The sequence below is a fragment of the Tamandua tetradactyla genome, chromosome 26 (genome assembly GCF_023851605.1).
Source record: "Tamandua tetradactyla isolate mTamTet1 chromosome 26, mTamTet1.pri, whole genome shotgun sequence".
Classification (NCBI taxonomy): Eukaryota; Metazoa; Chordata; class Mammalia; order Pilosa; family Myrmecophagidae; genus Tamandua; species Tamandua tetradactyla.
Genome location: NC_135352.1, coordinates 44692790 through 44715763, shown reverse-complemented (window position 1 = coordinate 44715763; position 22974 = coordinate 44692790). Strand labels below are relative to the sequence as shown.

Here is a 22974-nt window from a genome sequence, read left to right as displayed (position 1 = left end):
CTCGGCAGGTGCGTCTCGGCAGGTGCGTCTCGGCAGGTGCGGGCGTTTCATATGTTAGGTACTGGGTCACCTGCCCGGCCACGCTCTTCTCTGTCCTCTGTGGAGGCGGCATGGTGGGCTGTGTTGGCACCGCACGCTTAGGGGCCCCACTGGGGCTCTGGCGCTCCTTTCTCCTAGATATTTCATGTTTAATAATGCTCCAAATACGGGGTTAGGGTCATCCTGTCCTGCTGGAGTTTACCGTGCAGAGCCATGGCTGTCCCGCTTTGTCAGGGTCAGCCAGGCCAGCCGGAAGGGGCCCCGGCCTCGGCTTCTCCGGACGGCACCTCAGATGCTGGCCTGCTGTGCAGCTGCCCGTTTCTTCTTGCTGGACCCGGGCCGAGCTGGAGCTAGAAGCAGAGCTGTAGACCCTCCCCTCCCCATCCCCCAAAACAAAACAAAACCACGCTTTTGGAAATGGCTCCTAGGATTTTAAAGCGAAAGGTGATGCTCCTTCAGAAATTCCTTATTTCGGAACATGACAATAGAGTCCGTTAACATCAGTTCAAGGTCCAAACAGCGTACCCTCCCGGCTCAGGTGGACGTCGTTTGCCCCCGAGGGTTTGGGTCAATACCGTGGCGACCTTTTCCCTCCGACATGCTCTGACTTCTGCTGTGTGTGTGTGTGTGTGTGTGTGTCTACCAGTATCAGTGCCTACCTCAGTTAGGAGAAGTACATTCCTGCTTCTGTGGGAGGAGAAGGGAGCATTAGCCCTTACTGTGTTTTAAAGAACTGGATTTGGGATTTAATGAAATACTGCAAGCTGAAGCCAGTTTGACCTGGTGAGTGAGATGGCAGACTGCTGAGAGCTGTGCAGCCTGATTTAAAACCAAATCCCAAACCATTTAAAAAACAATAAAACCTATTCCACATTTTAAAAATCGGGCAAGGGGGTGTTGAGAAGTTGCCCAGAACCCTTGGGGCAGTGCACCTCCAAGTACCTGGCTCATTCAAGGGCTTAGCATTTATCAGAGTACCATTAAATTACTGGGAAAAATCAAAATCGATATTTAGAACATTTAACACACCTGATAGATTGAATGCTGAGTGCAAAATCTTTCAAACACCAATAAGCTTCTCCTTCATTCATCCTAAACAAAGAAGAATTTTGAAAATTAAAGATTTAAAAAAAGCATCTTATAAAACTCTGCATTTTGTATTTAGATGTTAGAGTTGTTAGTAATAGTTTACTTTTGTCTGCCAAGATGTATAACCAGAAACATTTCTACTGCAGACTCTCAGATGATGAATTAACTTGTAATGATGATGATGGTGAAATCAAGCGTCAGTGTCTCAGATACTGACTAACCCCAGGCTGTCCTCTCAGGAGAACCTGGACTGCGAAAGTAAAACTCAGAAAGCTACCGGGAGCCAGAATATCGAGATTAAACAGATTTATGATTTATTAAGTAATGTCACCGGGACTTTATCACAGTACACAGTGAAATTAAAAGTAAAAAGACAATAAGCAATGTTTCCCAAGAGTGTCAGAAGTTTTAAAATAACGTGATATAAGGATTGCTCAAAATTTTATGTAAAATACGACTGAACTTCTGATTCTGTGAGACAGAATGTATGTCCTGTGTCCAGCCACTTTCTCCATTCCCAGGGGAAGCCAGAAATGTTTACCCCTGTTTACTGTTTTTAAAAAATTATTTCCCTACCAATAGCCAAAACAAGTGTCATGTCCTCAGTCCTCAGACGTGTGAAGTACATACTTTTAAAAGAACAATCATTGTACTCCTCAGATTATGTTTGGCATTTTTGCTATTCAAAGTTTTAAAAATCTAATAATGGATATAAGAGTTCTGTTTTAGATCATCTGTATGTCAAGAGCACCAGCCCAAGATTTTGCAGTAAAGCACAAAGAAAAATAATAAAGAATTTTTTTTCATCTTTGTTCTTGGTCTGTAAAAAACAAATCAGTATGTCTAGCATGATTCATCCATCCACACTGGAAACTGCAAAAAGAGTTTGTCCTAAAACTCATTCAATTCATTCATTAGCCACAGACCAAGAGCAGAGGTGGAGGAAAGCGCATACCTGTTGTCCTGGACTAAGCCAACCAGCGAGCCATGCTTGTAGAAGTCCAGGGCATACGCGTTCAGCGGCATCCTTCGCCCTTGGCAGTCCCAACGCTCGGGGTACAGCAGAGGAGCCTGCTGGCAGCTGATACCCATCATGCGCAGAGACACCTAAAGGAAGACACTTCTTCTTAATACCCCTTCTATGTGTAAGGAAATTCAGTGACTTCCTTGCTGTGCCTTGTAGCTGCTTCCTTTCATCGACGTGTCTAAAGCAAACCCTTCCAAAAACAGGCTACACAAAGAGGGCAGCGCATGGAGGGCTGGTCTTACCTTGCTGCTCATGGCAAGGCCAGCCAAGAAAGAATGCTCAGTGAGCCAAGAAAGAAAGCTCAGAGACTGCTGTATCATATCCAGCTGGTGCAGGGATTATGTTTCTAAACAAGGCATCAGAGAGCTAGTGGATCCTATGTCCCAAGGGAAAAATTCAGCTGAAAACTCGAACAAGCTTTGTGATACAATTAGTAGGAAAAAAGAAGAGAAGGAAGGAAAGGGGAGAAGGGAAGAGAAGGAGGAGGAGGGAAGGAAGATGGAAAGTAAGAGGAAGGAAACAAAGGGATGGTTTTCCATATCTGCTAGTTGTTTGCCAACTCCACTTTATGTCTTTTCACTAATAATTTTAAGCCAACTCTCTATTTTAAGAGTTGTTAAACCAAATAATATGCATAATAAATTTACTAGGTATGCAAAAATTGCCTGGGGAGTGACCTAAGTTGAGATGCCTTAGAGGGTAGCTTTCCTCATCTCTACTTTCATGAATATTTTTCTCTCACTTTACAAAACAAACAGCTCTCCTCCAGCTCACTGTGCATCTCCTGGGGGTTGAAAACGGACAGGACAACAACACAAGGACAGTATTGCTTTCTTACTGAGAAAGTGAAAAAATAAAATGAACACAAAGACACACACACATATATATGCGCATATGCATATACAGATAAATGTTATACAGGTGAGGTACTTTACAATTATTTGAATTCAACAAAATTGAAGGAAGATCTAATCAAGTTGTTAACTGAGATAAAATTAAAATGAATTTTGTTGCTAGATCACTAGGTGATTTACGGCACATACCACAGGAGGAGATAAAAAAAAAGTGTGACTTTATTATAACAGAAGTCCCTCCACTTCTATCTATTTATTTATATAAATAACATGTATCGCCATTCATATAATAAAATTGAAGCCGGAGCTCTGTCTTATTCTAGCAACTTTCACTCCTGAGCATATGTGCTAAATAAAAAAGAAATAGCTCCATCCATCTCATGAAGATATGTATTTTAAAATCCAGTATTTTCGAGTTTAATAATTACTTAATATTTGTATTATATTTAAGTTACTGTGATCAGCAGAAATAAATATTAATTTAAATTGCATACTTTCAGCAGAGAAATAAAAGATAACTTTCAAGGTAAAAACACATTGCATTAATATGAAGAATCTGTGAGGGAATATGGGACAAAAATAAAAGTTCAAGAGAAAAATATCCATGCACATTTTATTTCTCAAATTTTATGTCAAAATATAAATTACGTTTCCACAAGTTTCTTCCAGCACTCAAGTGGGTTGTGTGGGATCTCCCAAATGCACTAGTTCTGGGCACCCCGTTTCAGACGCCCCTGCTGCAGTGTAAACAGAATTTGTGACATGGCTGTAGATCCGAACTGAGAAAGCCTGAAGGTGGCCCTGGGCTCCGGAGCAGGTCCGGCTCCCCAGTCTTCAGAAATGGAGAAGTGGTGTTGCCTGGAGGTCTCCACAAAGGAGCAGAGAGGGCATGGCCATCTCAGACAGAGAGAAACCCGGCCGGCCACCAGAGCACAATCTCCCTTAAAATTTGTGCTGATACATATGGACTTCTTTCTTAGTTTTGGGAACTGGAAGACCTTCCTTGGCTGCCTAGCAATGCAGATACATTCTCTTTTCAACACTGTTCATTCGCAAACCCCATTCTTCACTTACTTGGTTAATCATCTCTGGTTGAAGCAAATCACTGTCAGAGTTCCCAGAGAGACAGACAAAGGGGGAGACAGCTGCTCTGCCTTCTGTGCAGTTCATCAAATGAGACACAAGTTGGGACTCTTCACATTCTTTACCTGTGAATTCTAATCATAATGGATTAGGATACATCAGTTTGTAAAAATAAGCCAAAACGCCACACCCTATGCACTTGCTCAAAGCATCCAGCTTTCCAGGCAGCAGAACAGTGAAGTCTGAATAAGATATATCATACATAACGTGATAAGCACAGGGTGGCACAGAAAATGTGGTATCTACATATGTCCTGATACATTTAGTAATTAACGTTATCGTTATCAAAATCTGTATTCTATTTGAGTTACTTTGATCCATCAGAAATGAAAGGCTAATTTTATGTCGTATACTTTCTAAACAGAGAATCACTGTTATATACTTGGTTACTTTCTTACGGAACCCAGACTTGGCTTCAGGATCCTCTAGGCTGCTGTCAGAGCCGGCATCCGCTTGCACGGAGGCATAGCCCCCGCTCCCACCCACCTCGTCTCCCAGCTCTCAGCCGCATCGGACCGTCTGCCTTGTCCACACCACTTCCCAGGGTGCCACCAGCCTCACCTCCTCGACTTTTATTCCAGATAAGGAAGCTGAGGTGCAGTGAAACCAGAAAATCACTACCAGAGCTCAACCCGCTTCCGTGGGCCTAGTCTCCTTTCTCTGTTTATTTTCCCTTAGAAAGCTTCCCCAATAGCTGACATAAAAGAAAAACACAGCAAAGGCAAGCAGAGTTTACTATGTGCTCATCACATGTCTTAAGATATTCATATCTATTCACTTATTCAGAAGACTCCTCGAGGTTAGGTCATGTCCTCCCGTTCCCACATGTCTGTTGAGAAAGAAGTCACGGGGACGTTCGGTCACCTGCTCAAGACCTCACTGCTGAGAAGGAGCAGAGCCGAACTCTGAACAGACCATCGTCCTAGCACCCGTGCTCAGGGCCAAAACGGCACTTCTTCTCAAGAAGGAGGGTGAAACACAAGGGCCCTCGATTTCTCTTCATTTCTGATGTCCTGATTCCATTTCCCAGGCTTGAGTCAAACGCAACCTTCAATCATCATGGCTTGAAAAAACGTTTTTTTGGTTTGTTTCATTCTCCATTGCCCTGTTCATATCTACTAATCTCAGCTTTTTTCTTTGGCAAACAGAAGGGAAGCCTCTTCTAAGGTGAGTTGACCTTTTCAGGGCTTCACTCTTCTTTTGGGGATAAACTATTTTTAGACAAGAATATTTATTCTTTTAATTGGTCCACAGCGGAACGAAACTCGACTTACCGATTTTTGACAAAGGGAGTTGATATTCCTGTTTCCTATCAGCCAACCTGGAGACAATGAGTAGGAAAGCAGTGAAGTCTTCGGTCACTCTCCTGTTATATTCACGTAGAGCGCCATTAAAATCATCAGGGAGCTTGTCAAGGAACACCTACAGGCAAATATTTTTCAAACATCTATGTACTTTCATTGAAAATTGAAACTTTAGGAGGGTATGGATAAAGAATAAGGCAATATAATCTAATAGTTTTCAACTTATTCAATATATCACTACTTGGTCCCTTCATTTGTAAAATGGAAGTAAAAATCATTTTAATTTTCTATTTGTACTTATAAAAGCATACAGCTTTACTCTTAAAAATTTGCTTGGCCATTGCCTAACCAAAGCGACATTTTAAATAGAAGAATGCTCTCAAATGATGTGAGAGTTGGTGACGACATCAAAGAATCAAGTGAGACAATTGGAGAGCGGGCAGAACTAGTTAAAGCATACTCGCATGCCTGGGGTAACTTGGTCATAAGGGTTTTTCAAATATCATTTTGTAGATTTAGTATTTTATTAAATATTAACTTTAATATTTTCAATATTGTATTAAATTTATTATTTTATTAAGAATTTCTGCACCTATATTCATGAAAGAAATGTGCATCTCATTTTCCTTTTTTGCTCCTTGTCAGGTTTTGGCATTAAGTTTGTTATCCTAGAAAAAGTTAGAACACTGTGAAAAATGGGTGTTATCCATTAAATGTTTCAAATATTCACCAGAGAACCATCTGTGCTCAGAGTTTCCTTTGTGGGAAAAGTGCTAAATAATAGATTAAATTTTTTTGGTACCAGATACTTGATGTTCCTAAATATTCCTTGGTCCATTTTGGAAAGCTACACTTTCCTTATCTATCTTTTGGTAGATTTATGGGGGGGACATGAAATATAGATTAAATATGATTACAGAAAATGCAAACTATTTTTTTACTAGACAAACTACCCGTATAAATACAATTCTACTGTTTTTGAGTCATTACTTCTGGCAGCATATATTTAATTATCTTAATTTTAAACTTGATCAGAATCATAAATTTTACCTTTGATTGATAGAACTTGAGAGAAGTGTCTTGGAATTTTGCTGGAAGATATCTTCTCCCAAACAGATTTGCCAATACTAACACTAACTTTTCCATAACATCTTGAGAAAAACGTCTTGAACCTGTCCAAACCAAAACATCTTATTGGATATAGGCTAATGTGTTGAGCCTATTTTTTCCATGTTTAAATTGAATGGTATATTACATCCCATTTCATGAAAAGTAAAAATTTGACACTTATATATCAACTAAGGAATGGCTAAATCTGCAGGCAACTTCATTTCTGAACCTTCTTTTTCATTCTTGCCACACCCACTTATTTCAGATCCAGTCATCCAAACCCGAAATCGCCCACCAAACCCCAAATCACCTACTCTCTTATCTCCTTACCTGGCTGGTTTTCCTAAAATGTTTTATCATCATGTCTCCCCCCTACTCAAAAATGTCTGATATTTTTGCCTAGTAAACAAAATCCAGACTTGTTATCTTAGCATTCAAACTTTTCCAAATTCATCCCAAATAACTCATCCATATAACTTCCCACCTTACTCACATGCCCTACCATCCTGCCACTCATAGAAAGTTATGGTCGACCTGACTTACCCTCTATCCTTCACACCCATGGCACTGCACCCTACTGGGTTAACCTACTGGTTAAAAAGCGGCTGCACTTGACAGTCTGGGCTCTAGAGTCAGACTGCCTCCATCTGAATCTGGTTCTGACGCTTATTAAATCTGTGTGGTCACTTTACTTAATTTCTCTGAGTCACCGTTAACTCACAAAATAACGGCAGTAATATTAGCTACCTCATAAGTGTGTTACAAATGTCCTATATTCGTGCTTACACACACAACACACACCCCAAACACCAATACACACATCTGCACCTCACGTTGCCTGAAATGATCTTCTCCAGGGTGTTTTGGGGGAAAACGTCCTGAGTAACTTTATGTTACAGAACAGTGCATGCTCAGAGCCTAACGATGAGATGACTGCACAAAGCAGAGTGTCCTCTCCGTGCGTGACAGCAGATAAAGCCGTGCTGCAAAAGGCATCGAAGTCTCTGGGCAGTAACTATAATAATTTTAAGCAAAAATATTACAAGATGGAAGTACTACTTTTAGAGACACTTTGTAAGGGATTTATTGTTTAAATACAAAAATAAAGGGCGGGCCACGGTGGCTCAGCAGGTAAGAATGCTTGCCTGCCATGCCCGAGGACCCGGGTTTGATTCCCAGTGCCTGCCCATGTAAAAAAAATATATATATATACATACATATATATAAAACTTTTAATAATTACCTGTTAATGGCATATTAGGTAGACATTGCAATCAGTATATATAAAAAAAACTTACATGATATGGGCAAAAATTATGATATGTTTAAGGGAAATACAAGGTGTTAAATTATACAGCTAATTAAAAATCAACTATTTAAATATATTATAAAATTGTATTCAAAGAAAATATGATTGAAAAAGTATGCACAAATGTTAATGATTATCTACAGAGAGTAGAATTATGGGTAATTTTACTTCTAATGCAATACTTTCTTACATTTCTATGTTTACTTTTTTCTATGATGACCATGTGATGCATTTAATCAGAAGAAAATATCATTTAAAAATCAGACATTGAATATATTCTTAACTCTGAAGGCAAAGAATCACTAATGCTAATACTTTCAAGAAATTATATTCACATTTTTGTGAAACATGACCCTGTCTCATATGATCTGTATTAGTAGGTATATAATTTTAAGCTTCTAATTTTGAGTTTTGTAAATTACCTAAATGTTTATTTATAATCTCATTATGGAAAAAGGAATTCCTACAGGGTTAGTTTTCTAGAAATCTGTTGATTCTCTTGGACTACATATATGACAATTTCAAGCTTACCTTTACTGACTGGCTGACAGAGCTTATGGAAAAGGCCTTTCACAAGAAAACTGACAAAAATAAGATTAGAAGGTTCATGGTAATGCAAATGTGACACAAGTCCAGCAAACCCCATCGGGTTACCTTCTTGATCTAAATAGCCCTAAAGCATAAAAATAAATTATTAGTTTGACTCAAGTCACCATGTCTAGTAGTTAATAATTAATTTAAGTACCAATTTTAAATAATATTTAATGACCACCTAATAGGGATTGACAACCAATCAACCACTAATGACCCAATTTTGATGATGATATAAATTATAAGTAATATTAATATTTCAGTAATATGTCAATTAGTAGCATATCATTGGATGCAACTTTTGAAAACTACAATTAGTTCAGCTTGATAAGAATTTCTGAATAGCGACAATTCTATTTAACAGAAGAGACAAAGCACAATCATACCTCTTTCATAAGGAACTGCAAAGAAAACAAGAAGTAAAGTTTCAGCATCTCCAAGATCCTGGGTTGCTTGAAGGACAGCAATGAATGCTTCAGCACTGACAGCACCTTTAAAGAAGGGCACATCCACTCATTCACTGTTAGGTGTTGGGAAATGCACTTATAATGATAGTACTGATAGGTATTACCCATATATATTATACCACCAATAAATGCAATGCCAGCAATAGAAAAGATTCGAATAGGTTTCATGTGATTTGTTCTACCATGTTCGTATGTGGCACATCGTTCTCTAAACAAAACAGAATACCTAACAGAATTATCATAAAAGGAAAAGCCTCTCAACATCCCCAAAATGTAGCCTCACTGGCTTTAGGCCTGATAGCTTACTAGAACTTAGGAAGACTCTTCAATCGCTGTAAGGCCCATGGACCCCATGGAGGAGAGGGGGAAGAGGGAAAGGGGGTGCTACCTTTCTCCTTTACTGTGGGGCATCACTTTCTGAGAGAGTCAAAATGCCCTGTCCCACAAGCTCGTTTCTGTCTTACACTACACCTGGTCAGAACTGCAATACCCAGAATGAGGCGGGTCAGTCGGTAGGGTGAGGAGCTCATGACGGGCCACTGTAGCCCTAGAAGTGCAGACCCCATAATGTAAGTCTCACTAAGTGAGTGAGGATCCTGGCAGAAACGTGCACTTTAGTTCGTAGTGTTGCCTGGTGCTCGGCTGTAAGACTGGCAGCAGAGGTGGAAGAAGACAGATTTTTGGTCAAAAATAGCTACATAAGGTGAAAATCTGCTGAACACTGAGATTTCAATAAGAGCTGTACATCCAGCTTCTGGTTTTATATGTCATTTAAACAGCATTTAAATGAACAAAAAGTAAAGCCAGAAGAAAATTAATACATCTTATTACTTGGCAAACCATCAAATTTAGATTGATATACCTTAATCAAAAGTGAGAAAATAGGAAAACTCACATGAGGCTTATAGCTCAAATCTTCATAAGATAATCGATTATCTTCTTAAAATTATTGAGTCATTCAACAAATATCTATTAAGTATCAAGAAATAAGACAAATATTGCTGTCTTTAAAGTGCATATATTCTTCTAAGAAGCACAGAGAAAATAAGTGCAAACAAAATAGTCGATAGCTATAGATAGATGACAGATAGATAGACAGATGATAGATAGATAGATAGATAGATGGAGAGATGGAGAGGGATATATTTGATGCTATGTAAAGACTGATAAATATTATGTATAAATAAGGAGGGAACATGTCAGTGCAGCAGAGGGGGTACATTTACAATTCAGAAGGTTTGGTCAGGGGAGGCCAAGCAAATGTTTGAGGGAAGAGTTTCCAGGGAGAAGAAACAGCGGGAGCCATGGTTCTCAGAACAAGGTGGAGTGCAGGTGGCGCAGGAAGTGGGCAGTGTGGGAGAGCAGGAAGACGCAAGGTCCTCATCCAGCCCACACAAAAGCCACCACCTTGGGTGAGTCCCAGTGCCCACCCAGCCACATTCTTGGTCTGACAGCGGAGCCAAACAAAACTATTCCTCCACCCACTCCACGATCCTACACTATTGAACAAATCACACGCATTAAAGGACAGAAGACATGGAAGGCTTCTAAAGACGAGTAGCCCCGTGTGGGGCCCGGCCAGCACCTTGGCCTTGGCGTCCTCAGCGTCGTCGCCCTTGGAAGCCAGAAGCATGAGTCGCAGCACCAGGCTTATGCTCAGAGGGAACTGTCCTCTCAGTGCAGGAACATTGGACGTGATGAGTTTTTCTATTTTGGGCAATGGAACATCAAAGAAATACACATCTCCCAGAAGGTCTTGGCCTCTCCTTCCAGCACGTCCAGACATCTGGAAATACAGTAGTGTCACAATGTAAAACGTTCATAAAAGCTTTCCCCGTCACAGTAGAAGATTCCAGTCTCCTGTTTTGTATTGGAATGAATAAATTATGCATATGCCAAAGAATTAATTGGCTGAAATTAGTACCCAGTTATGAAGCACTTAGGAAATTCACTGTGGCTGATACAGAGTGGAGAATGAGACACTTTGTCATTACAAGGCACTTATTTCACGCCAACAATTCTACTAGATATTTTTATAATAATATATAGAAGAAGTAAACAAGAATGAAAACCAGACACTGATTTCAGGGAACTTACGGCTGGACCCTGTTCACCATCTCCTCTCCTTCCCCCATTCTTTCCTCCTACTCTCCCCTCTCTTATTCATCACCCCACCCCACGCACACACAGATGTGCTGAGTTATAAATCCTACAGCAAACCAATGAGACAATCAAGGAAATGGTTTAACCAGGCTTCACAGCAACCAAATGAGCTACATATAATCATTATCCCACTGTGAAATGAGGAAGCTGCAGTACAGGGAACATAAACCTGTCCATGGACAAGCAACCGGGAAGCGGAAGGTCCAGGAGAAGGAGGCAGTTTAAACATCTCACCAAGTTTGCTCATCTCATTAGCAAACCCCAAACTCGTGTGCCTCCCTCCTACCCCAGGGAGAAGTGACAGCTGGGCCTGAATAGATGCCAAGGTACCAAAGACCATGAACTGCAGCATCTTTGAAAACTAAGAGTTCATATTTTTAATATTTTATGCTCATACTTTAGTAATATAATAAGATAATTTAGACACATTTCAATACCTGTCTGTAGTTTAAAGCATCCAGATATATTGAATTTTGAGCAAAAACCACAGATTTGCAAGGCATATTAACTCCTAAAGCAAGCGTCCCTGTAGCTGTCACCACCTAGAAAGACAATAAAACAATTGCACTATAAAATAGCAATTCCATAGAATGCAAGCACTTTCTGCTCAAAAATGACTGAGAAACATGTTAAACTTCAATTAAACCAAGTGGAGAAGCTAGAGACACACCAGCCAAACACACACACCACGTACATCCCCAGCTCAGCACCACAGCCACCACTGCGCGTTCTGCACAGGACATTTTCCCCACAAATACTCTTTTGTTGGCTTCTCCAGTTCTCTCCTCAGATGTCAAAGAGGAAATTCTGAGCCACAGCATCTAAAACAACTCTCTGCACCCTAATCACCCCTCACTACGCTACTGAGAAACATTGAATTTAGAAAATAATTGGAATAAACACCTTTCAAAAAAAAAAAAAAAAAAATGTGTTCTCGGGCGGGCCGCGGTGGCTCAGCGGGCAAAGTGCTTGCCTGCTATGCCGGAGGACCTCGGTTCGATTCCCGGCCCCAGCCCATGTAACAAAAACGGAGAAACAGAATACAATAAAACAAGAAAATGTTTAAAAATGTTTCCCTTTCTTCCTTCCTTCCTTCCTTCTATCCTTCCTTCCTTCTCTCTGTCTTTCCTTTAAAAAAAAAAAAAAAAAAAAAATGTGTTCTCTATAACAAAGCTATCATTACTTCCAAAGTACCTTTTCTGGAGTGATGTAGTATTCATTCATTAAACTAATAGTACTTAAGCAGCTATTTAATAGCTCCTCTTTTACACACTAGATATGCTGTTCAAAATAGGTGTGCCTCCTTCCTTCAACTCATAACCCTATACAGGCTTCCCTCATAGATAGCGCAAGTTCAGTTCTACACCGCCGCAGTTACGTGGACATCATAATAAAGCAAGCCACATAAACTCTTTTTGGTTTCCCGGTGTATATGAGTGTTTTTTGCACTATACTGTGGTCTAATAAATATATAAAGTATTATGTCTTAAAAAACGATGTGTAAGCCCTTATTAAAATTACTTTGTTGTAAAAAATGCTAGCCATCATCTGAGCTTTTGCTGCATCATAATCGATCTGCTGCTGGAGGGTCTTCGCCTCGTGCTGCCAGCTGCTGACTGGGTGGGTGCTGGTGGCTGAAGGTGGGATGGCCATGGCAGTCTTTACAATAAAACAACAATAGTTTGCCACATCAGTTGACTTTTCCTTACACAAAAAAATTTCTGTAGCACACAGTACTGTTTGATAGCATTTTACCCATTGTAGAACTTCTTTCGAAATTGGAGTCAATCCTCTCAAAACCTGCCACTGCCTAGTCAACTAAGTTCAGGCAATATTCTAAATACTTCACTGTCATTTCAACAATGTTCACAGCATCTCCTTCAGGAGCAGATTCTATTTCAAGAAACTGCTTTCTTTCTTCCTCCCTGAGAAGCAATTCCTCCTTCCTCCAAGTCTTATCAGATGACGGCAGCTGAGCCACATCTTCAGGTTCCACTTCTAACTCTAGTTCTCTTCCTATTTTTACCAAATCTGCAGTTTCTTTCTTCCACTGAAGTCCTGAACCCCTGAAAGTCACACGTGAGGGTTGGAATCACTTCCTCCAAACTCCTGTTAACATTTCTATTTTGACCTCCTCCCCCAAATTGCAAATATTCTTAATGGCATCTAGAATGATGAATCCTTTTCAGAGGTTTTCAAATTTACTTTGCCCACCATCAAAGGAATCCCTACCTATGGCAGGGACAGCCTTACAAAGCGTATTCCCTAAATACTAAGACTTGAAAGTTGACGTTACTCCTTCAATCACTGGCTGCAGAATGGATGTTGCATTAACAGGCATGAAAACAACCTTCATTTTGTTGTACATTTCCATCGGAACCAGGTGCACTGCCAGTGAGCAGTAATCTTCTGATAGGAATCTTTTTTCTAAGCAGTTGATCTCAACAATGGGCTTAAAATGCTCAGTAAACCATGTTGTAAAGAGAGGTGCTGCCATCAGGCTCTGTAGTTCCATCTATAGAGCACAAGCAGAGTCGATTAGCATGATTCTTAAGAGGCCTAGAATTTTCAGAATGGTAATGAGCAATTGGCTTCCACTTCCAGCCACCAACTGGGTTAGCACCTAACAGGAGAGGCAGCCTGTCCTTTGAAGCTTTGAAGCCAGACACTGAGACTTCCTAGCTATGAAAGTCCTGGATGGCATCTTCTTCCAGTAGAGGGCTGTTTCCATGGAAAATCTGTCCTCAGTGTTGCCACCTTCATCAGTCATCTCAGCTAGATCTTCTGGATATCACTGCAGCTTCTGCATCAGCACCTGCTGCTTCATCCTGCACTTCTATGTGAAGAAGATGGCTTCTTTCCTGAAACCTCATAAACCAACCTCTTCTAGCTTCAAACTTTTCTTCTGCAGCTTTTTCACCTCCCTTAGCCCTCACAGAATTGAACAGATTTAGGGCCTTGCCTTGGATTAGGCTTTGGCTTAAAGGAACGTTGTGGTTGGTTCGATCTTCTATCCAGACCAATGAAACTTTCCCCATGTCAGCAAGAAGGCTGCTTTTCTCTCTTATCATTCCTTTGTTCACTGGAGTCGCACTTTTAATTTTCTTCAAGAACTTTTCTTTTGCATTCACAACTTGGCTAACTGTGAAAGAGGCCTCATATTTGGTCTATCTTGGCTTTGACAGGCTTCCTCAATAAGCTTATCATATACAGCTTTTGATTTAATATGAGAGATGTGAGACTCTTCTTTCCACTTGGACACTCAGAGGCCATTGTAGAGTTATTACTTGGCCTAATTTCAGTATTGTTGTGTGTTAGGAAGTAGGAAGCTCCTAGGGCAAGAAGAGACAGTAACTGCTGAAGGGTGGAATAGTTAAAACACATATTTAGAAACCTGGGTTCAATTCCCAGAGCCTGCCCATGCCAACACACACAATTATCAATTAAGCTCATAGTCTAAATCTGCACAGTTCTTGGCATCCCAAAATAATCACAATAGTCACATCAAAGGTCAATGAACATAGATATGGTAATAATGAAAAAGTTTGAAATATTGCAAGAATTAGCAAAATGTGACACAGAGGCGTGATGCGAGCACATGCTGTCAAAAAATGGCACCACAGGCATGCTTGATGCCAGGTTGCCATAAATCTTCAATTTGTAAGAAACGCAACATTTGCAAAGTGCAATAAAGTGAGATATTCCTGCATAAAAATGTGTCTCCAGTTATTGACCTCAAGAATAGCAAATAAGTAACTGGTTATTGGTCAAGAGAAAAGCTAAGCCAACTTGTTATAAATGTTCCCAGATAACAGAATTAATTTTTAATTATGATAGGGCTTCCTCAATATTTCCTTCAGTAGGATTAAAAGATGGTCCCTAGAAGAGCCTAATAACTCCCTCTCTCTCTTTCTCTCTCTGTCTCTCACACATACACAAAGATAATGTATGTTACAAAAACTTTTAAGTGGATATTTTGAAAATATCAGGGTCTATTTTTAATTATTACTCAAGATTTAAATTTACTATGAAATTATGAAACCCTACCATGAATTCATCCAGACTACTCCCAGGCATCCTCCTGGGACATATTAAACAGAAGCTAGGAATGGGCTGGTCTGCAGGGTGGTTGAGGCAGTGGTCTTCCCTTGACCTCTGTCAATGATGGTGGAGAGGGCACTCAGGAGTAACGACAACTACATCCCTGCCTAGACAGACAGCGGGTCCTGAGGAGGAGACATGACCTCGCTTTGCCTTCAGTTATTACATTAGAAAAGCATCTGACCAAAACTCCAGCATAAGTTATTTCCAAGCCCATGAAGGGATATCTGCAACCAAAATTATACGGGCAATTGATGAAAAACCTAGACATAGAAACAAAAAAGCTAGGAGTTATGCCTAAATCACCATAAGTATATTTCATTACCAAAACAGTTGGAAGAGTATCAATTTAGGGAATATTTTTTCTACAAGAAAAAGTTATAGATAAACTGAAGGATACATTTCAAGCCTCCCTCTCCCCAATTAAATAAGATGGGGACAAACAGTCAGATCATAGGTTGTTAAAAAAAAAAAAAAAGACATGTAAGTTAGATGGAAACAAAAGCAGTTGTATTTGTCACTCAGTCATTGACACTGGGTTCATGTAGAAAACTCAATCTTTAGAGAGCAAAAATGTACCTACCCTAATAAATCCTTTCCTAAAGAGAATCTCAACTAACTGCTTTTCTTTGAAGTTCAAGGAGCTGTGATGATACCCAATGCCCCTTTCTGCCAAAGCCTTCAGTTCGCCACCTTTCCTTGAAAATTTTACCCGGTCAAACACCATCTGCAAAGTCTAAAAAGAAGCAAGAAATTTAGGCATCGTAATAATCCTTTAACTAATTTAAACAAAAATCAAAGAAGGTTTAAGTGGAAAATACCAAAAATACTATGTAACATCGGGTTAAATGAACAACTCTTCGAAAATGACTCTACATGAGTAAAAAGAACATGTTGTGGCAGAAACTACAGGAACCACCTCCATGATCCCTGACAGTCTTTTAACAGACTCTCTCAGAGCATGGCATTATGTTCATGGGTGAAAAGTGCTGCTGAAGCAGGAGATAAACCCCCAGGGCAGGGTGAGTGTGCAATGTACTGCAGCCTGAGAAGTCGGTTCCCTACTGGAACTTGAGGAATTCTCCTTGGAGACAGCGAGACGTCTCCAAGAACTTCTGTTCTCTGGATGGTCATAGAATGCTGACTTCCCACGATGAAGCAATCCCACATGGACTTGGAAATATCCACCCGCTATGGAGGAAATCTTGTTGTGCGCAGGGTTATCTTAGAAAGATACACATTGTTTACCAGGGGAGGGGGCGTCTAATTGCCCTAATTGTCCAACCAGTTACCAAATGTATAGTAATCTACACAATGGAATATCAAGAACCATTAAAATGATCATAAAAATATATAGTCATTAAAAGGGAAAATATTCATAACAGAGAAAACCAAATTACATTACATGTTTAATATAATTTCATTTCTGTTAAAATACATGGAATGGAAGAATGTCGACTAAACAGATAACTGATAGATACATGATTAGACTGACAGAATAGAAGAGAGAAAAAGAGAGAGCAGGTGTATGGGGCATGAGTACAGGCACAGAAGCATGCTGGTCTGAAAGAGCAGAGGTTATCTCTGAATGATGTCATCGCTTTCATTGTTGCTAATTTATACTTCCAAATTTGTCTACCATGAATACAAATTCTTTGCAAAACAAAACATTTTAAACCGCAAATGACACATGACTTTCATATATCTCAGCGCCTATTTTGTGGACTGTTTGGCTATAATTCAGAAGGTCTCAGATTTTTAGAAATTCTGTAAATATTCTTCAAAGATGGACAACATTCAAATGAGGCCCATGAGACTGAAACCTAGAAGCTGGGGTGGAAAACTACATAATACAGAGAAATGATGAAAGGACAGACATTCTCAGAAGTATACAGTTATTGAACATGAAATGGTCTATAAATCCTAAATTTATCCTCTTTTAGGTTGTGTAGACAGGAGGTCATGCACAGAGATCTCTATTCTGGGGCACTGCATTTATTCATCACATTAAACACCCATAATAACTAAAAACTTATGGCTGGTGAAGGAAATGACTTGCTGCCAAACGTCCATTCTAAGGGCTGACCTTGTGGTCTATCGCTTTGTGATCTGCGTACGTGCAATCCGGAGGGATTTCCAGGTGCTTCTCGAGACTCTTCTGAAGACTACCACGTTCAGCTTCATGTATTAGGGTTTGATCCATTTTTCTGGGTTTTTTTGAACTTTTTTCATCACTGTTGATACAAATAAAATTTTAAGTAATGAGTATTTATGTCCAAAAATATACCACAGGAAGTCTACCGCAGGAAGACTGGGTCTTCCAGTCCCACCATCACCCGGACATTCTGGGGTTCGCTCCTGTCTGCGTCTGTGCCTGTCCTGGCTCAGTCGTCTTCTCATGCACTCCCCTGGAATTTATGGCCTTTCATCAGCAGTAGCCACTACATGCTCGTCTTTCCTCTGAAGTGCCCTTATTTACTTGCTGTAGCCCAAATCCAGTTTTCTCCAGATCTCCTTGCTTCCCCTGCCGCATGCTAACATGATGATCACCTTCTATTCCTCGACTTTATGACAGCAGGCCTGGAGGTGACAGAGGCGTCCTCCTTGCTCATGTGCCCAATTCCAGGACATTCTCCTTCCCTCCTTACAGTAACTGCTACAATCTGAATTCGATTGCTAAGAGCTTTGGGCTGTACTGTTCCCTGGAGCATTGCCTTCTACTGATAGGTACCACCTACAGATGCTTGTGGGCAAGAGAAAGTTGCCCACTGCCAATGACTAACTGCTATGAGGTATGAAACTCAGACCCCGTGGCTCAAGGTGGAACAATTCTTGGTATTCCAGAGTTTGTGTACAAGTAGGCTCAGGTGAGACTCTATCAGAACATGCACCTGGCTCATTTTCTTCACCTGCCCTCTCCTGCTTCCCTCACTTTCTTACAGGCTCCTCATGCTTGTACCCCATCAATAAATCACTTGCACAGATATCCCCAACTCTGTGTGCTGTTAGGAAGTCTGACCTAAGACACCTATGGTGATTTGAAGCTGTATGGACCTTAGAAAAACATGCTGTTAAATCCAACTCATTACTGTGGGCATAAACCCATTGTAAGCAGGATCTCGTGATGAGGCAACTTCAGCTAAGGTGTGACCCATCTTTCAGGATAGGACATAATCCTATTACTGGAGTCCTTTGTAAATGGAACGAATACAGAGAAAGAGAAAACCATGGGAACAAGAAGCTGAAATCAACGAAACCCAACAGATAAGGGAGAGAGCAGCAGATGCTGCCATATACCTTGCCATGTGGCAGAGGAGCCAAGGATCACTGCCAGTCAGTCTTCAAGAAGAAAGCATCACCGTGATGATGCTTTGATTTGGACATTTTCCCAGGATCTAATCATAAGTGAATGAATCCCCATTGCTTAAGCGGAACCATTTCACGTATTGCTTAAGCTGAACCTTCCATGGTATTGCTTTAAGCAGCCCAGGAAACTAAAGCACCGCCCACCATAAACTATGGCTTGATTCTATTTCATCAGAGTATAATGTCCATTACCCTTCAATGTTAACAGCCTTTAGAGACATTCAGGCTGCCAATCTTATCTTTGATTTTTCAGTTCGTCTCTTAAAAGTGGTAAGGCAACTCCAAATATGAGCAGATAAGTGGCCCTGTATTACACATTAACTACTCTCACCCCAACTATCTTTACTCGTAACACAGGGGAGAACATCATACTTACGGAAAGATCTGGCCTCAACATTTGCAGAGTTTGAACCAAGAGAGGCAAAGATGAGTGACCATCATCATATATATTCCTGAGTAGCACAGATCAGTCCCCTTTAGAATGTGAGAGAGACAGAACTACAGCCTACAAGTGTAGGTAGATTATGTAGCCTAAAAAATATGTTCAATTCATCCTTCAAAACAAGAATATTTTGGACACATTATTGTGAATTATGACTCCACATTTTCACAAGGTTTACCACCACAATCTTAGGTGATCAGAGAATGAGTTCAAGAATGGATAGAAATGCACATTTTATGCTTGATAAGACTTTGCTATTGTGACTCTACTTCCTTGTTGGATGTCATTTAGGATGACAACTCTACATCCTAAATACTTATTCTCTCCCTATTGTCCTCTCCATCTTTATTCATTGACTGGTTTAGATGCTCATCTCGTATTGTCTGGATGGTTGCTAAGATCCTCTTGAATTCCAGGGTCTTGGGGCATACTGATGTCCACACTAACCAACATATGACATTGCTAACATTCAAATTGATCAATTTCATATATTATATATTCCCATATGCCATCTTATTATTAATACCTCACTTTGGTGTGGTACATCTGTTAGAATTCACAAAAGCATTCTTTTATATTTAAACATTAAATATAGTCCATCATTTACCTTCGGATCCACTGTTTATGTAGCACAGCCCCATGGATTTTTTTTTTTTAACATGGGCAGACACCAGGAATCGAACCCAGGTCTTCTGGCATGGCAGAAGAGCATTCTTGCCTGCTGAGCCACCGTGGCCCACCCGCCCCATGGATTTTTAATTTTTTTATTCTATTACCAAATACACAAATGTAATTTCTATACAATATTTGTATAAAAAATGCACAATCTAACATTTTCCCTTTAAAATACACTCAGATATATAGATACATATTTCAGTGGTAACATTGTTCACCATTCTGTGCTACTATCACCACCATCCATTACCAAAATATGTCCATCATTCCAAGTAGGAAGACTGCATGTTTTAAGCCTTAAATCCCTATTCCCTCTACCCATCCAATCTCCTAGTAGCCTACATTCTAGATTCTAACCCTATGAGTTCGATTATTCCAATTATTTCATATCAATTAGATCATATAATATTTGTCATTTTGTGTCTGGCTTATTTCATTCAATTTGAGTCTTCAAGGTTCATCCATGCTGCCACATGTATCAGAATTTCATTCCTTTTTACAACTAAATTGATAGTCTCTTGTGTGTGTATAGCACATTTGTTTACCCATTCATCAGGCAGCTTCTGTCTTCAGGCAATTGTGAATAAGACCGCCATGAACACTGATGCACAAGTATCTGTTCGCATCCCTGCCTTCAATTTTTTTTGGTCTATACATAGCAGTATATACTAGGTCTTATGATAATTCTATCCTTCCCTTTCTGAAGAATCACCAAATGGATTTCCCCAATGACTGCACCATTTTACATTGTCAGCAACAATAAATGAGTGGTCCTATCTCTCTACATTCTTTCCAAAACTTGTAATTTTCAGTTTGTTTTTAATAGCACCCTTCTAGCGGATGTGAAACGGTATCTCATTGTGGTTTTGATTTGCATTTCCCTGATTACTAGTGATGATCAGCACCATCTCATGTGCTTTCTGGTCATCTGTTTATCTTCTCTGGAGAGAAGTCTACTCACGTTTCTTGCCCAATTTTAATCAGGCTGTTTGTCTTTTTGTTGTTGAATTGTTGTTATATACTCTGGATAGTAAACCTTTCCAGATACCTGGTTTCCAAATATTTCCTCCCATTGTATAGGCTGTCATTTTGCTTTCATGATAAAGTTCTTTGAGGCTCAAAATATTTTAATTTTAATGAAGTCCTATTTATCTATTTTTTTCTTGTTACTTGTGCTTGTAGTGTAAAGTCTAAGAAACTACGGTGTGATACAATGTTATGAAGATCCTTCCCTAACTTTTCTCCTAAGGATTTGATAGTTCTGCCTCTTATATTTAGGTCTTTGATCCATTTTGACTTGGCTTTTGTATAAGGTGTGAAGTTGGGCTCCTCTCCATTCTTTTGCAAATGCAGATCAAGATTTCCTAACATCATTGGTTGAAGAGACGATTCTTTCCCAATAGAGTGGTCTCTGACCCTTGTCAAATATCAGTTGGCCATAAATGTGAGGGTTGATTTCTAAGCTCTCGATTCAATTCCATTGTCGTATATTTCGGTCCTTGTGCCAGTATCATGCCATTTTGATCACTGTGGCTTTTTAATAAATTTTAAGATCATGAAGTATGAGTCCTCCAATTTCATTCTTCTTTTACACGATGGCTTTGACTATTTGAGGTCCCTTACCCTGGCATATAAATTTCATGATTGGCTTTCCATTTTTGTAAAGAAGGTGGTTAGAATTTTTATTGGAATTGAACTGAATCTATAAGTAACTTTGGGTAGGATTGACATCTCAATATTTACGAACACAGAACAACTTTTCTTTTATGTAGGTCCTTTTTATTTCTTTTAGCAACGTTTTGTAGTTTTATGTATACATGTGCTTTATATCCTTGGTTAAGTTTATTTGTAGATATTTGATTCTTTTAGTTGCTATAGTAAATGGGGTTTCTTGATTTCTTTCTCAGATTGTTTCCTCATTAATCTATATACAAAGCACTGCTGAATTTTGGGGGTTGGTTTTGTACCTTGCCACTTTGCTGAATTCATTTATTAGCTCTAGAAGCTTTCTTATGGATTTTTAGAAGTTTCTGCATATGGGATAATGTCATCTGCAAATGGGTAAAGTTTTACTTCTTTCTTTCCAATCTGGATGACTTTTATTTATTTTTCTTGCCTTATCTGACTAGAACTTCTAACACAATGTTGAACAACAGTGGTCACAGTGGACATCTCTATCTTGTTACTGATCTTAGTGAGAAAGCTTTTAGTCTTTCACCAATAAATATGATGATGGTAGTGCGGATTTTCAGATATGCTGTTTATCATGTTGAGGAAGTTTCCTTCTATTTCAAATAATATGAATGTGTTTTTTTATCAAGAAGGGATGCTGGATTTTGTCATGTGCCGTTTCTGCATCAGTTGAGATAAGCATGCAGTTTTGACCATTCATTCTGTTAATGTGGTGCATTACATGTTGATTTCCTTAGGTTGAACCACCCTTGCACACCAGGAGTAAATCATACTGGACCATGTTACATAATTATTTTAATGTGCTATTGGATTCAGTTTGCTTTTTTTTCTTTTTTTGCATGGGCAGGCACCGGGAATCAAACCCGGGTCCAGTTTGCTTATATTTTGTTAAGGATTTTCATATCTATATTCATAAGAAATATGGGGCTGTAACTTTCTTGTGATGTCATTACCTGGCTTTGGTATGAGGGTGATGTCCTCATAGAATGAAGGAGGGAGTATTCACTCCTCAATTTTTTGGAAGAGTTTCAACAGGTTTGGTGGCAGTTCTTAGAATTTTTACTAAAATTCCCCTGTGAAGCCATTTGGTCTAAGTATTTACTTTATTGGGAAGATTCTGATTACTGATCCAATCTCTTCAGTAGTTATTGGTTTGTTGAGATCTTCTATTTCTCCTTCAGTCAGTGGAGGGAGTTTGTACGTTCTTAGGAATTTGCCCATTCATTTAGATACATAATTTATTGGCAGACAGTTGTTCAAAGTATCCTCTTAGAGTCCTTTTGATTTCAGAAGGGTCAGTAGTAGCATTCCCCTTTTCTAATTTTAGCTGTGTCCTCTCTCTATTTTTCTTTGTCAGTCTAGCTAAAAGGTTTGTCACTGTTATTGATTTTTTTCAGAGAACCAATATTTGGGATTGCTGAGTCTCTCCATTTTTTTTTTCTTTCATTTATCTCTGATCTTTTTTATTTATTTCCTTCTGTTTGCTTTTGATTTACTTTCCTCTTCTATTTTTTAGTTCCTCCAGTTTTTAGATTAAGTCTTTTATTTTAAATCTTTCTACTTTCTAAATGTAAGAATTTAGAACTACAAATTTCCCACTCT

General features: G+C 39.4%; 1 protein-coding gene across 1 annotated transcript in view; it reads right to left on the bottom strand.

Moving 5' to 3' along the window:
* Positions 1-22974, bottom strand: part of LOC143669770 (putative ATP-dependent RNA helicase DDX60) — a 111235-nt gene that overhangs the window by 5408 nt on the left and 82853 nt on the right. Inside the window, 11 exon segments of the mRNA XM_077144370.1 lie at positions 1069-1131; positions 2084-2235; positions 4084-4226; positions 5427-5574; positions 6507-6628; positions 8407-8548; positions 8853-8957; positions 10519-10719; positions 11534-11638; positions 15781-15933; positions 17284-17431. Of these exon segments, the coding sequence (XP_077000485.1) occupies positions 1069-1131; positions 2084-2235; positions 4084-4226; positions 5427-5574; positions 6507-6628; positions 8407-8548; positions 8853-8957; positions 10519-10719; positions 11534-11638; positions 15781-15933; positions 17284-17431 (1482 nt within the window).